Source organism: Haliotis cracherodii, unplaced genomic scaffold (genome assembly GCF_022045235.1).
Source record: "Haliotis cracherodii isolate W230 unplaced genomic scaffold, xgHalCrac1.p SCAF_10, whole genome shotgun sequence".
Classification (NCBI taxonomy): Eukaryota; Metazoa; Mollusca; class Gastropoda; order Lepetellida; family Haliotidae; genus Haliotis; species Haliotis cracherodii.
The window spans coordinates 14,844,166-14,859,382 of record NW_027266265.1 but is presented as its reverse complement, the minus strand read 5'-3'; the positions used below and the strand labels follow the sequence as shown (position 1 = coordinate 14,859,382).

General features: G+C 41.7%; 1 protein-coding gene across 1 annotated transcript; it reads left to right on the top strand.

The window, feature by feature from the left end:
• The first annotated feature begins 1,088 nt into the window (after window positions 1-1,088).
• On the top strand, window positions 1,089-14,113 carry LOC139447198 (SCO-spondin-like). Its single transcript, XM_071228426.1, has 6 exons — window positions 1,089-1,183; window positions 4,594-4,646; window positions 9,355-9,490; window positions 10,925-11,032; window positions 12,378-12,527; window positions 13,064-14,113. The coding sequence occupies exons 3-6, from the start codon at window positions 9,385-9,387 to the stop codon at window positions 13,300-13,302; spliced, it is 603 nt and encodes a 200-aa protein (XP_071084527.1). The 5' UTR covers window positions 1,089-1,183; window positions 4,594-4,646; window positions 9,355-9,384; the 3' UTR covers window positions 13,303-14,113.
• The last annotated feature ends 1,104 nt before the right edge of the window (window positions 14,114-15,217 follow it).

Sequence of the window (15,217 nt, the reverse complement as noted above, 5' to 3'; positions counted from 1 at the left end):
GTAATGAGGGGACACATTTTGAACTCAAGTATCTCTTAGATAAGCTTGCAAAGTTAACAGTAGTTTCTAATAAAAGTTGTCCCCATTACAGGCACTAGGCACTAAATAAGTTGAAAAGAACGGAGCAAAGGCAATAACTCTGCAAAACAAATCATGTACTGCCCAAAGTTTCGAAATCAGTCTTGACAAGTATCTGTTACTTTGGATGCAAACGTTCATTCATGTAACTTCGGTAGTTTCTGTAATTGAACACAGTTCCCCATTGAACACAGTATGCACTAAGTTGAGTGAGTGAGTGAGTTTGATTTTACGCCGCTTCTAGCAATATTCCAGCAATATCACGGCGGGGGACACCAGAAATGGGCTTCACACATTGTACCAATGTCGGGAATCGAAACTGGGTCTTCGGCTTGACGAGCGAACCACTAAGTTGAAAAGCATGGAGCAAGGGACATAACTCTGTAAAAATGACGTTATTTACGACACCAATTTTCGAAATCATTTAATGTCGTGACCAGTATCATCAGGGTGTAAAATTCATTTCTCTGACTTAAATACTTTTTGAGAAAATGTGTCCCCTTTGACAAGCAGTCGAACGGACGGACGGACGATATCCTCACCCCGCTTCGTGGCGGGGGATAATAACGAAAAAAGTATATATATAACCGTTAAGACATACAATAAGCAAGTATACGTAGGTGAAAATATCAGCAGCCACAGCATACCTGTACTCAAAGCCAGTAAAAGCTATCTGATCAGCCATTGACAGAGAGAAGAATAGAAAACAGGCATGCGAATGCGACCCTGGGGAACAAGGTCATGTAGGTAAACATTTCAAACCCCCCACAAGTTGCCTCCCTTTGTGTAAAAAAATAATCAAATCAGGGAAACATGAAATTACTATGTTTAATCGTGCGTGAAACGACTTTATTTAGCTGTTTTCGTCAACATTCGAGTTATCTCCCTTACATGATTGATGTAGGCCTTGAAAATTTAACAGAGCGTGGAATAACGTGCGTTATTCAAGTTGGAGGCATGCTTAAAGGTGAATTTTTGTGAATGGTTTGTATTGTTGGGTCTGGGAGTTACTTGCGCACGTTGTGCCCGTGTGTCTCTCGGCCGGCACAGATATAACGCTGACATGAACACACAGGGGGATCCAAACAATGAAGAGGTATGTAAGGTAAGTAACCCACGTAATATTATTGTCGATCGTTATCGTGTATGGTAATATGAGTTCTAATCTTTATAAGGCCGTTATATGACATTAACCAACATGAGTGTTATGTTTTAGATTTGTAAACATCACTCCTATGATGGCAACTACAATTAAAGGTGTTTCATGGCTTGGACAATCTGCAGCTTAACAGGTGTATGGTATTCAAAGCATGCATCGTTGTTTGCCTAGGTTACCCATGTCAAGCCCAGGTGTCAGGTTTCAGCGTGGTAATAAATCTCCGGGATACATTCCCCGCTGCACACATTAGATTCGGTCCGGAGTAGATGAATGGAACAATTAAAACAAGTCGTCCAATGTGAGCAGTTGGATGTAGTTTTGAGCCAAGTGCATGTTTGAATAATGGGTTAAACCGCTGAGCATCGTATGTGACACTGATGTTGGATGTATATATAGCGTTCATTATAGCTGGCGTGGACAGGTAGGTCGTAGATTGTTCTCTCTCTCTCTCTCTCTCTCTCTCTCTCTGTCTCTCCCTCTCTCTCTCTGTCTCTCCCTCTCCCTCTCTCTCTCTCTCTCTCTTGTATGTATGTATGTATGTATGTATATTCCGTTCTTGATAATTATGATGAACATTCCCCAATCGGACTTCAGCGTCATGAATATCTGACTGATTTCTGCCTTCTTCACAAAAAAACCGTGTATATAGTTTTTGTTTTGTTCTGTGGGTATTCTTTGAGAAGGAGCAAATTGGCAGAACTATATTCAGAGCCATTGTTGACTTGAAATACGTGAAAGGAATAATTTAAATTCTTTGTTGTGCATAAACTATTCTTTATGATCAGTTTAGAATATTTCCTTTGCTCCGTAACGGCACGTGAAGGAGATAAAGCCTTGCTGAGACACACAACCGATGATCCGTAACTGTGGATACAACGATTGGTTCGTCTTACCGAAACCCGAATTCGAACATCGTAAAACCATGCTGACTCACCCTTAAGGGCCTCGGGGCGGTCGGGTAGCCTAGTGGTTCAAGCGTTCGCTCGTCACTCCGAAGATCCGGGTTCGATTCCCGACATGGGTACAATGTGTGAAGCCCATTTCTGGTGTCCCCCGCCGTGATATTGCTGTAATATTGCTAAAAGCAGGGAAAAACCATACTCACTCACCCTTAAGGGTCTCTTGTACCCTGCTCAAGAATCTGATTACGCTTTGGCTGAGAATATACAAAGGCGTAGTCCGCATTTTGTTCTGTATGTATCACAAGACTGTCAGTCTAGTTCAAGCGTTTCTATATTTAGTCTGCGTAGTGTGTGACTTGTGAAGGGGCTGGAGAGGTGAAGGTTCATCACATGTGGAATGCTGATGGGATTTATAACGGCATGACAGCGCGAATATCAATATCACGCACAATAAATCACCCAATTAGGTTTGAGTTCCCTGTGTACAATGAATGAATGAATGAATGAATATTGTTTTACGCCGCATCAGCAATTTTCCAGCTATTCACGGCGAGAACTATAAAAATATCAAACATGTACTGATAAAGAACACCATAACAGTATGATAGCAAAGATCACATAAAATATCAGTCATATATCACAGACAAATGGAAAAAACTCACAATTTGGGTTAAAACCTAAATCTTGTCATAAAGATGGATTTCTTTAAAAAATGCCCCTTTGTACAAATACGCATAACAAATTAAAAAACAACAGTAGTGTAGCTACACTGTGTAATTAACAGATTACCTATTAAACTTGCGTACCTGTATTTCTTTACATGCATTATTTAGTTTAACTGATCGAACGCGTGCAGGCATCACTTATACAACTCTACTGCGGTCGATAATGCATCATAAAAAGGGCTCTACGTCTCGCTTATTGTTAATTAGACATGTGTATCGGTGTCGTGAGTTTGTGAATGTGGGGTAGCACACGAACAGATACAAATTATCACACGAAACTGCATTTTAAGCAGAAGTATTGTATAAAAAGTCTACTCGTTGGTTTGTTGTTGTTTAACGCCGCACTCAACAATATTCCAGCTATATGACGGCGGTCTGTAAGTAATCGAGTATGGAACAGACAATCAAATGATTGATATCATGAGCATCGATCCACGCAGTTGGGATACAGTTATATCACAGCCTGTCAGCTTAATGTGGGAGGAAAGCCTGAAGTGATGCAGGTCTTTAGACGTTTACCACTTCGGTGAAACCCACGTGGGTATGGCGCTAACAAACCCAGAAACATAATCGGGGCGAACAGGGATTCGAACCCACAATCATAGGTTTCTGGCGCAACTCTGCTCAGCTCCATCACATAAGCACATTTCTATATTCCAATTAACCGATTGGCATTCATGGCATACACATCACTAAAACCCCACCGATTCACCTCTACTCTACCCTATTCCCCTGCGTGCTAAAACAGGCTCCTGTTTATTGAAAGTCTGTTGAATCTTCTCCAACTGGGACAAACTCAAGTTATTCTTTTGAATGTGTGAAGTTTTGTTTGTTTGTTGTTGAACGCCGCATTCAGCAATATTCCAGCTATATGAAGGCGGTCTGTAAATAATCGAATCTGGGCCTGACAATTCAGTGATTGACATCATGAACATCGATCAAGCAAAGTCAGCGAGCCTGACCACCCGATCCGTTAGTCGCCTCTTATGACAAGCATAGTCGCCTTATTTCGGCAAGCATGGGTTGCTGGAGATCTATTCTACCCCGGATCTTCACGGGTCGAATGTGTGAAGTAAAGAACAGATGGTATATATTCATTCCACTAACAAACATCACTGGTATATAATACACTGCCAGGTATTGGACGCATGAAAGAGGTGCAATATGTATTTTTTCATAAATCTTTTTAAACCCATCGTTCGTTTTGATATTTCCTTGTTACTTCCCTCAAAATAGTTGACACCTTTGACCCCTGAGACCTGACAGCGTGTCACCAGTAACACACAAGTAAGAGTGTATTTTACAAATTCACAAAGCGACGAGTTTTAAAGCGTAACGTTATGTGTTATGCATACCCTGGGGATATACATGTACGATCCCAAAATATAAACTGGAATTACGAGGAGGAATGGTGTTTATGACATGCCACATATCCACTCCTTGGATGTTTCAAAGATACCAGCCAGGTCTGTGTATTAATATTCATATACAAGCTTTGCTATTTTAAGATACATCGGCGATCACATTAATCCATTTACCGATCTTGGCGACAGCTTTGAAATTTTCAATTTGTATTTCTGCACAAGGTAGAATGTGGTGTTCGCAGCTGTGAAGCTAAATCATTGTGTCCAAGATCGATTGGGATTCGAAAGATTGGCTTTAATAGATTGTGTAGCTTAAATTCGCATGCTTGGATGATGATTTTTTAAGTTCCATTCTTCCTCTTCAGACTGTCGCCGCCCAGGAGTAGAACCCCATCATCCCCCATGTGCTGCGCGTGAGGTAAGTGTGCGGATGACTGTAAGTGCTTGTTGTTACTTGAAAATGGCGTGTTTTCAGGCTCTGCTGATTGTACATGTATAGGTAGGACGAGAAACTTAAGGTCAGTACAGCCTGATAAAATTGTATTGCGTTGTATTGTTGTTGTTTTTGTCGATTCACGCTACATATTCTGTTATATGATGGCGGCCTGCATATAATCAGGTCTGGACCAATCAACCGAGTCACCGATCAGGGTCGCCCTGTACGTAGAATGCTGGTATTACGTGAATACTTCCAGTGAAAAATGTACTGCAATACAAGGCTGCTGTGTTGAGGTACTGTCTTGGAGATGGGGATAGACTGGATCAGTCTCCACTCTATTATGATAAAATATAATTAATGCCTAATAATATTTACAAACAGCATCAGCAACAATTTGTTTTAAATAATTTTCCAGGGGTTTGATGCCGTCAGATACACACCTCTGATTGTATATGTTTCTATCTACTTATTTGGAAAAGAAGCCCCGCTTACCAGTCTAGATTACGGGTTCCCTGGTGTATCAATCTTCCATACGTCCCTATTGAGACCAAAACATGACCACATATTTAACCGTTGCGTGAGCACAGGAAACGAGAATGTGGATTTACAGGTCTTCATAAGACGTTCAGCTCACTTTTCACCTAACTAAACACCACACAGTACTATTTGTGATGAAAGCTTAATATCTATGCTTCTCAACGTCACAATATTCTTATTTGATAGACCCGTGAAGATCCGGGGTAGAATAGGTCTTCAGTAACCCATACTTGCCGTAAAAGTCGACTATGTTTGTCGTAAGAGGCGACTAACGGGATCGGGTGGTCAGGCTCGCTGACTTGGTTGATGTACGTCATCGATCCCAATTGCGTGGATCGATGCTCATAATGTCAATCACTGGATTGTCTGGTCCAGACTCGATTATTTACAGACAGCCGTTCACATAGCTGGAATATTGCTGAGTAGGGCGTTAAACAACAAATAAACAAACAAACATCTTATTTGTTAGATAGGAACATGATCGGAGAAACTTTATCAATCGTTATTAACACTACGACTGCTCAACGATAGAGTGCAACATACAAATGTTGGGATGTTGAAGTTATTTACCAACGGCCGACTCCACAAGGGTTAACGCCGCGAGATGTCAGTGATGTCACAGCTGGCTGTGATGTGTGGTCTAGTCTGGAGACGGCAGACATTGAAACAAAGGGTGACCGCTGGTAACTCTAAACAACGTCACCATGTGCAGGATATTTATTGTAATACCCTCATACACTCAATCGATGCATGCTCTAGCTATCGACCACTGGTTTGTCTGCACAACAATGATACATTGCACAAGACCCCAATGTTTAGGGCATTGCATATTTGCTTAGACACATGGATAGAATATTAGAAACCTATATGTCGAGCAACGCATCTGTCCTATGTGTTCACATAGTGTGTGAGTATGACGTTTTTAGCAATATTCCAGCAATATCACGTTGGGGGACACCAGAAATAGGCTTCATACATTGTATCCATTTCGGGATTCGAACGCGGGTCTTCGGCGTGCCGCGCGAACGTTAAAACCACTAGGCTACCCGACCGCGCCATGTGTAGACATAACTGTATAGAGGATTAAGTAGATGTCTAAACTGCCCTATGTCTTTGGATCTGCGTTTTAATCTTGAATATTTTGCTTGTTCACAAATACTAATATTTTGCTTTTATCTGCTACACATAAATTAGGCTTTAAGATGTCAAACGAAGACATGCGTTATTTATAATCAAACAGAAACTTTTACTTCAATGTGAAGAAAGTGATTGTTTTATATTTCATCATATTTCCCATAATTCTACAACTATGGCTTGTGTACACACACACACACACACACACACACACACACACACACACACACACACACACACACTCACATGTGCCACCCAACTGCAACCTTTAAAATAGATAGATGTGTCATAATAGTAGAGTTCGCTAATTATAGCGTTCGCTCGTCACGCCGTAGACCCGGGTTCGATTCCCGACATGGGTACAATGTGTGAAGCCCATTTCTGGTGTTCCACGCCGTGATGTTGCTGGAATATTGCTAAAAGCGGCGTAAAACTATATTCACTCACTCACATAAAATTAGATATTATACAGAGTAAAAGTATATCAAGTTATTGAAGCGATAAAATGTACAATATCCAGCCTGATAAAGGCTGACGAGAAACGTCTTAAAACATAATAAAACCAAACATTGAGATGTATCAGAAAAGTGAAAACATACATTTTTAGCATACCTAATGTTACTATAGTGATTAGGGAATACCCCCAGCACCAGTAAAGAAAGACTAGAGCCTTTAGAAACTTAGTATATATTTGAGATATTTTAATATATACAGGGTAAGACAAACAACATTCAGATCAAATAAATGATTTACTTTGAAATAAGCAGGCCTGAAAACTGTATTTATTTCATCCACGTAAAAATATCAAGTTGACAGTGTTTCCCGGGGCTAGTGGGAGTAGAGTCAGTCAAGCAAACATACGTCCTTCTCTCAAGATGACGACACAATGAGTGGACCGGCTCCGTCTCTTGATGTGCTTGCTCCACAGGGTATATGTGCTATTCTGGCTGCCCTATCGTTTACTACGGTAAATGGGTCAAGAGCTTCCCTTATACTGCATGTGGGACACGTTAGTAATATGTGAGGCACGGGTGGACCAGCGGTCCTGGTTAGAATCGATCTTCAGCACCTATGCTTGCCGTAAGAGGCTAGCTGATATGGTTGATGTCATCGTATCCCATTTACGTAGATCAATGCTTATGGTGTCAATCACTGAACTGTCTGGTCCAGACTGGATTATTTACAGACCGCCGCCATATAGCGGGAATATTGCAGAGTGCGGTGGTATTTTTTTACAAGACTGAATTGCCAGTTATATGAAACATGCAATCTGCAATTTGGATTATTTTTAGTCACACTGCCATACGTTTTTTGCGTAAAATCATATCACCCAACCATTCCTGTGATAGCATGAGGTGAGGTGAGGTGAAATGGGGTTTAACGTCGCGTGCAAGATTATTGCACTTATGCACGTGTGTTTGGCTGCTTGTACAAGTCCGGACTGATGCCGATTTATAGTGCTAGCACACTGAGATTAACAGTTTAACATGAATACCCCACTCAGACACAGTATACTGACTCCGAGCCGACCAGTCCTTGTTTTAGCCCCTTCATACCGAGCGCCAGTCAGGGTAACAACAAGTACCATCTTTTAACGTCTTTTGGTATGACGCGTGATAACATGATGGAGTTCGGACGAGTACCTGGTAGATTAGTACTCAGAGGATAGTAGCTCAAATATGCTAATGACGTCAGTACAAGAGCAAGGGCGTTAATAAATCATCACGGTAATTGCCTCTGTTTATGCGCGCTCAACTGGTAAGGTAAGTGTTCACTACCGAGGAATGGAGTGGGCTGGCAATATCGTGCCCTGTCAACTGATTTAATGTCAGTGTAAAGGTATGTGTTGGTAGACCCACATACATTGAACAACTGGTTAGCCCAATCATCCACGATAAATCCAATATACGTACACGATAAAGGTCTAAATATAGTGTACGTTTTATCTTTTGTATCAATGTCTTAATAATGCCCCCCTTGCGATTCACTGGGGTTTATCACTACTTAAAGTGTTCAGACCTTTGGAGTTGACCCGGGTTTCAATACCGCACCCGTACTGAAGATTGTGACATTTGGTCGTGTCAACATCAGTAGGTTGTGTCAATATTTAATGTGTCACTCGTCTTATGTGGCATATGTCGCACTGTTCCCTTACTTGGTGTGTAACTCTATATTTAGGTTTCTTACTTAGCGCAGGGGTTGTGGAGTAGACGAGTGGTTGAAGCGTTCGCTCGTCACACTGAACATCCGGGTTTGATTCCCCACTATGTGTGAAGCCCATTTCTGTTGCCCCCCCTCCCCCCAAGTGATATTGCTTGAATATTGCTAAACTCGGCAGAAAACCATACCCATTCACTCAATTAGAACTGTTACATTCAGACGATGCTGGTCGTAAGAGGCGATTAACGGGATCGGATGGTCAGGCTCGCTGACTTGGTTGATGCATATGATTGTATCCCAATTGTTTAGATCGATGCTCATGATGTCAATCACTGGATTGTCTGGTCCAGACTCGATCTTTTACAGACTGCCGGAATATATAGCTAGAATATTGCATTAAACAACAAACAAACAAACAAAACATGTTAGAGTAGGTACCCAGTAACCAATGCTTGTCTGGAAGGTAATTAAAATCGGTATGTGGACAGGTCATTTGACTTGTTCATTGCTTATCCAGACAGGGTCGGTGCTCACAATATTAACCACTGGTTTGTCTGCTCCAGTTGTGTACACCCGCCGCCGGTTATATAGCTGATGGAAGGATCCTTGTTGCCTTAATTAACCAACATTCACTCACTCACTCACTTTGTAGATTGCTAGTCACCATGCTCCGATCAAAGGCGCGGGTCGGCGCTCGTGATTTCAGATCCAGGCTCCATTGTGTTATTTACAGACCACAGTGATAAAGCTGCAATATTGATAACTGCGGCGTTAAACACTCTTCACGTACCCTTGAAGAAAGTGCACACATGGTTTAAAACCTGACCTCAGAGTGTCATGTCATTACTAATTTCAGACCATAAAACAGGACTTCGTCGATTTCAAGATGGCGGTGTCCCGTGTGGTCCGCCAGCTGCGGTACTGCCACGACAACCCTGACGAGTACAAACTTTGTGACAATCAGATTTGTGTGCCAGTCGACCGAGAGTGCCGTAAGTATTGCTTCTGGTGTATGTAGAAGATGTAAATTAAAAGTTCAGTCACTCAAAATTTTGAAGCTACTGCATCAGGAATGTCCTTGGGTCGTTGTAGAAGCGATCTCAGCCCTAAAATGTGATCGTATTTTTAACATCGTCTTACAACAGTCGTAGCGTAGTCTGTCATACAGACCCTGAAACAAATATATCCAATACAGCCCATGCAAGTCTATAATGTTTGGCAAGTCTAGATTACTGCAGTATCAGGAAATGAAGAAAATCTCTGGGCTCCTTTTTATTATATTTTATAAGTATATTTAAACAACTGGTTTTTTTTCTGTAAAATACGTTCATTTCAAAGACTAGATGTTAGTCTAGTCGTAGCGCTAAGGTTATTTTGTGCAACGGCACCCTGGGCCAACTAAAACAAAGCAGTCTTAGTGATAAGACAATCGTAACACACACTGTAGTATAATAAACTGAAATAGCGCTGAGATTGCTTTGTGCAGGTGATCCCTGCTGATAAACCCGTTTTGGAAGAAGCACGATAAAGAAGGTTTAGTGTTCGGGAGTAAATGTTGATGGTTGCTGGTAAAGAAAGAAGATAGTCAAAAGACAGGTTTTCAGGAAGAGTAAGCGGTCAATGCAACGGAACAGTGCGTGTGTATTGAAAGTCCCTGCGTGGTGTGCGGGGGGTACCTGCAGGGACAATATGATAATAGAGAGAAAGTCGGTGAGGACTATTGTCCGCAGTCTTTAAGCGTTCCATCATCTGATGTGACCTATTCGACCTTGCATGTGAAGATTCGTCTAAGGCGCTGCAATTCGTGTGCAGACTGAGTAACGCCCCTTAGGTGTGTCAGAATCCTATAATCGTGGATTTGAATCCAACATTCGCCCTAATTGTTTCTAGGTTTGTTACCATACTCATGTTCGTGGGATTCACCTAAGTGGTAAACTTCTAAGGCATCACTTCAGTTTTTCCCCCAAGGTTATGCAGACTAAACTACAGCGCTAACCAAAACTCACTCGCCTACTCACCTTTTCATTCAACAATAATGGTTTTGGTTTGGTTCCGGTTGGATGGTTTGTTGTTTAACGCCGCACTCAGCAATATATGCTATATGACGGCGGTCTGAAAATAATCGCGTCTAACCAGACAATCCAGTGACTGATATCATGAGCATCGATCCACCCAGTACGGATTGATGACATGCATCAACCATGTCAGCGAGCCTGTCCACCAGCATGGGATCCTGAAGACCTATTCTACCCCGGATCTTCACGGGCCTATAACAATAATGAGATAATTGAGAATTTTATCAATTTTCATCAATTTTAAAATACGTTATCTTTTTAATGCAGGGTTTTGGTACAGATGCACCATTTGTTTCACACTTGTCACTCTTTGTTGGCGTAAAACTCACTCACTCACTCATTCTTCCCCAGCATGTGACCTGGAGCAGTTCCAGTGTCTAGACGGCCGCTGTCTACATCCAAGTCTCCTATGCGACGGCAACTTGGACTGCCTCAATGGCGAGGATGAAACAATATGCAGTAAGTCGACATATAGTTCTTTTACGTCCGCAGTTTCCATCCACACCCTGACGATCTTCCATTATTGGTTTTGTTAAGGCGTGTTCCAATGTTCGAATGGCAAAAATCATGATTGCCCTCGGTGGCGTAGCTTAATGATTAAACTCTCACCGAAGTTCGGTTCCCCAAGTGGGTAATCTGTTAGAAGTCCATTTTTCCTGTTCCCCGTCGTGGTATTGCTGGGATATTGCTTAAAGTGGCGTAAGACTAGACTCCCTCACTTTTACAGTCTTCCTGCTTTGTTCAGTCCGACTGACTGCACCTTCACCCGATGAAACCCGTCCTGCCATTGTTTTACAAGGCATATCCTCAACAAGGCCTCACACTGTGTAACCATCCGATCCTCACTGTAGTTGACTCTTACGACAAGCATGAGGCACACGTGGCCCATTCTGCTTCCATTTCCCCTTTTTTTTAAAGTTGGCGGGGGATATAGAAACGGGCTCCGCCGTCCGTCCGTCTGTCACGTTTCGTTTCCGGAGCATAACTCAGAAACCGTTCAATATTTTTTCATGAAACTTTGCAGGTCTGCCAGGTACATGCTGAACTGGTGCCTTTTGCTATTTAGAATTTTTAGAAACTCTTCTTTTTTACACTTTCCATGACAAGTTCCACCTCGGTTAAAAAAGGTTAGGGTTTGTTTAGATTTAATTATGTCATAAATTCTGCAACAGGGGCGGGGGATATGGCCACGTTAGTGACAAACTCTTGTTATACTACTAACCTTTCGACATGTGAACGTTACAAATGAAGATCTGGGTAAGATTAGGTCTTCAGTATCCCATGCTTTCCATAAAAGTCGACTACGCTTGTCGTAAGGCTAAGGCGAATAATGGGAACGGGTGGTCAGGCTCGTTGACTTGAGTGATGCATGTCATCCTATCCCAGTTATGTAGATCGATGCTCAATCACTGGATGTCTGGTCCAGACTCGATTATTACAGACCGTCTTTACATAGCTGGAATATACAACACATAAACAAACGTTTTCGTTTTAAAGAAAACAGAGTACACTGAGTATAAAGTATTCCAACACTTTAACTTATTCATTTGGTGTTAAGTTTTCACAAAATTAACAAAATTACACACCCCAACACAAAATCACAAAATAACCTGTCTGTACCCTCAAAAGCTACGTGCGCTTGCATTGTGAGACAAATCTCGTGCTTGAAGCTCATTTCTGGTGTTCGACGTCGTGATGTTGCTAAAAGCGGCGTAAAACCATCTTCACCCATCACTTGTATATATCTGACGACAGAAAGTAATGTCCCCTTTTCAATGAATCCTTGTTCCAACACTCCTTCCAGAATCCTCTCCTACATCCGATAAAGATGTCAATCCCCCAACCTCGGTGATAGCCGGCGTCTGTATCGCCATCATCGTCGTCACCCTCGCCATCATAGCGGTGCTGGTGTTCCTCAGACGCCGGCGGCTGCGGTCCCTGCATCGAGAGTCAGGTATGTAGCTGTAGTCGATGTACCTGTTGGAAGCGAGGTATGTTTACATTGTCGGTTTGCGTTTTGAAAAACAATGTGGCGGCCCCCGCGTTTCTGTTTTCGGTCATATTCAATTTCGATTAAAAAAAATGTGTTCATATTTGGAGGTAAGAATTGAAGGAATAGATTGGCATATAGGTCCTAAAATATTTTATGATTTGTAGCCTATCGGAGATGTTGAAGTAAATGCTACAGCACACACTTTCAGGTTTTTTTAAATTTTCTAACGGGCCGATTCGACGCCAAAGTAGTGACAAATACCTGATATTAAACGATAAACGGATGAGGGAATATGGTAACCGCTGCTGTGATATTGTCCCCTTTAACGTGCTGTGGTTGGATGCTGTGCCTGAATCAGTGCACCTATACAACACGGACAGATGTTCAGTGTGTACCAAACGTAAATACTACCTCGACGCAACACAAACCAGAAAGAATGACAATTTAGATCAGGCTTTGGGGTGATTGACTGATTAATCCACTATGCACATCCACAGGTTCCGAACCTCTTCAAAGTGGCGCATCCAGCAGCGATCCCTCCACCGAGACTGAACATACAAGTGACAGCGACGCCTACAGAGTCGTGCCTAAAGAAGACATCGTCGTGGATGACTTTTCAGATTTCGCTGATGCGCTGTGTACATCAACACCCAGACCGGATATCCGGCGGCAAGTACATCCGGGTCAAGGTCGTCAAGGGGCGATAAAAGCGTCTATGTTGATGGCGGTGACGTGACGCAACACTGGCTTTAGGTCTGGTTACTATCTTTTGATATTTATTCAAGTTATGCAGTTGTATGACCCGAAAAATACCACATAATCAACAATGGTGCCCTGTCAAATGCTACCGTTGGTGGTGCTGTTTGACACGAGTAAACCATGACTATGACTATGACATATTTAGTGCTGAGTTCGATCGAAACGAACGACTTCCTACCAAAACAAGCTGTTATCGATTGCCATGGAAACTACCATGCTGTGTTTTCCCGAAATGGGTACAATGTGGGAAGACAATTTATGATGAACCCAGCCTTGATACTGCTGAAATATTTCTAAAAGCGGCGTAAAATGATACTCACTCACCCATTGTGCTGATATTAGTTAAGACTACTCTTCATCCATTGTAAGTATCCCGTCGTGTTACCAATGTTTTACAAACAATCAGTGTTACATTTCGTTAAGTGTTTGCAAATAATAACGATTTTGAATACATGATGTACATCATGGAATTTAGAAATGAGAAAGTGTTGGACCAATACTTGATTTCTATTGATGGGCATGTGGAAAATGTGTAGCACTTGTCATGTATATTCTCAGTTTGACAAGAGAAACGTCCAACGTCCAGTCTTGGTACTATTTTATATCGTCGCTAGCAAATTTATGCTATTTAATGTTTCGAGATGAAATATGTGGTTTACACTAAAGATGAAACACCGGACTTTCACTGTTGCCTGATCATGAAGACATACCCCAAGGTTATGACGTCAAAAGTTTGTTGACGCTGAGGTTACACAATGCCGAATGAGAGAATTGTGTAAACATTTTGATATGGTGTTTATTTTTGTTAGAAAATAAATAAAACTGTTCATATTCAACATGTACTATGGTTGTGTCGGTTTGTCGTATTTGTGGCTAGTCCAGTGATTCCGGGGAAAGTCCATTCACCAACATTCACAACCCATATTCTCTTTCATAACCAACTCGTGTGATTCCGGGACAAGCCCTTACGCAGAGGCGAATTGTGACCAGTCTAATTACAATATTGTACTCCGATACGATATCTCTGTGTGTGAAGATACCAGAGAGATGTTATTTCTCATGAAGCATAGTGGTGACATGGAGAAGATAAGAAGCAAAACATATATACAGTTATAAGACAATAATTAGTGGCACACACACAGTCCACATTTAACATCCTGAGCTAAACAATCATAAGAGAGACCCCGGAAGATCCGGGGTAGAATAGCTCCTCAGCAACCCATGCTTGCCGTAAAAGGCGACTATGCTTGTCGTAAGAGGCGACTAACGGGATCGGGTGGTCAAGTTTGCTGACTTGGTTGATACATGTCATCGCATCCCAATTGCTAGGATCAATGTTTAGGATGTAAAACACTGGATTGTCTGACCCAGACTCGATTATTTATAGACTGCCGTCATATAGGTGGAATATTGCTGAGTACAGCGTTAAACAACAAACGAACAAACAATCATAAGAGAAGTGGTTTAAAATACCAGGTTCGATTCCTGCATGAGTACTGCCAAACCCATACTTGATGTCCCAAGCCGGAATGCTAGAGTAATATTGCTGGAATACCCCACTACTTCATACTTTTAGTTATTGTGTCTTTACTTGCCGTATACAGTGTCATATTAGGTTAGCAGAAAAATATTGGGCTAGACATCAGCCAAGCCCAATATTTTTCTGATAACCTAATATAACACCTTATATACGGCAACTAAAGACACCATAACGAATTTATTATGCCAAAAGGTTTACACTATTTCGTATCTTTTTCGCACATGTCATGTCAAAACTTAAAGCTCAAAACTTAACACTTACAATCTCAGACGTTCAGGGTCAAAGGGAGACTACTCTTCAAACTTCAGAAGCCAAACCTTGTTGATAATTTTAACTTTATACAATCTTTCTT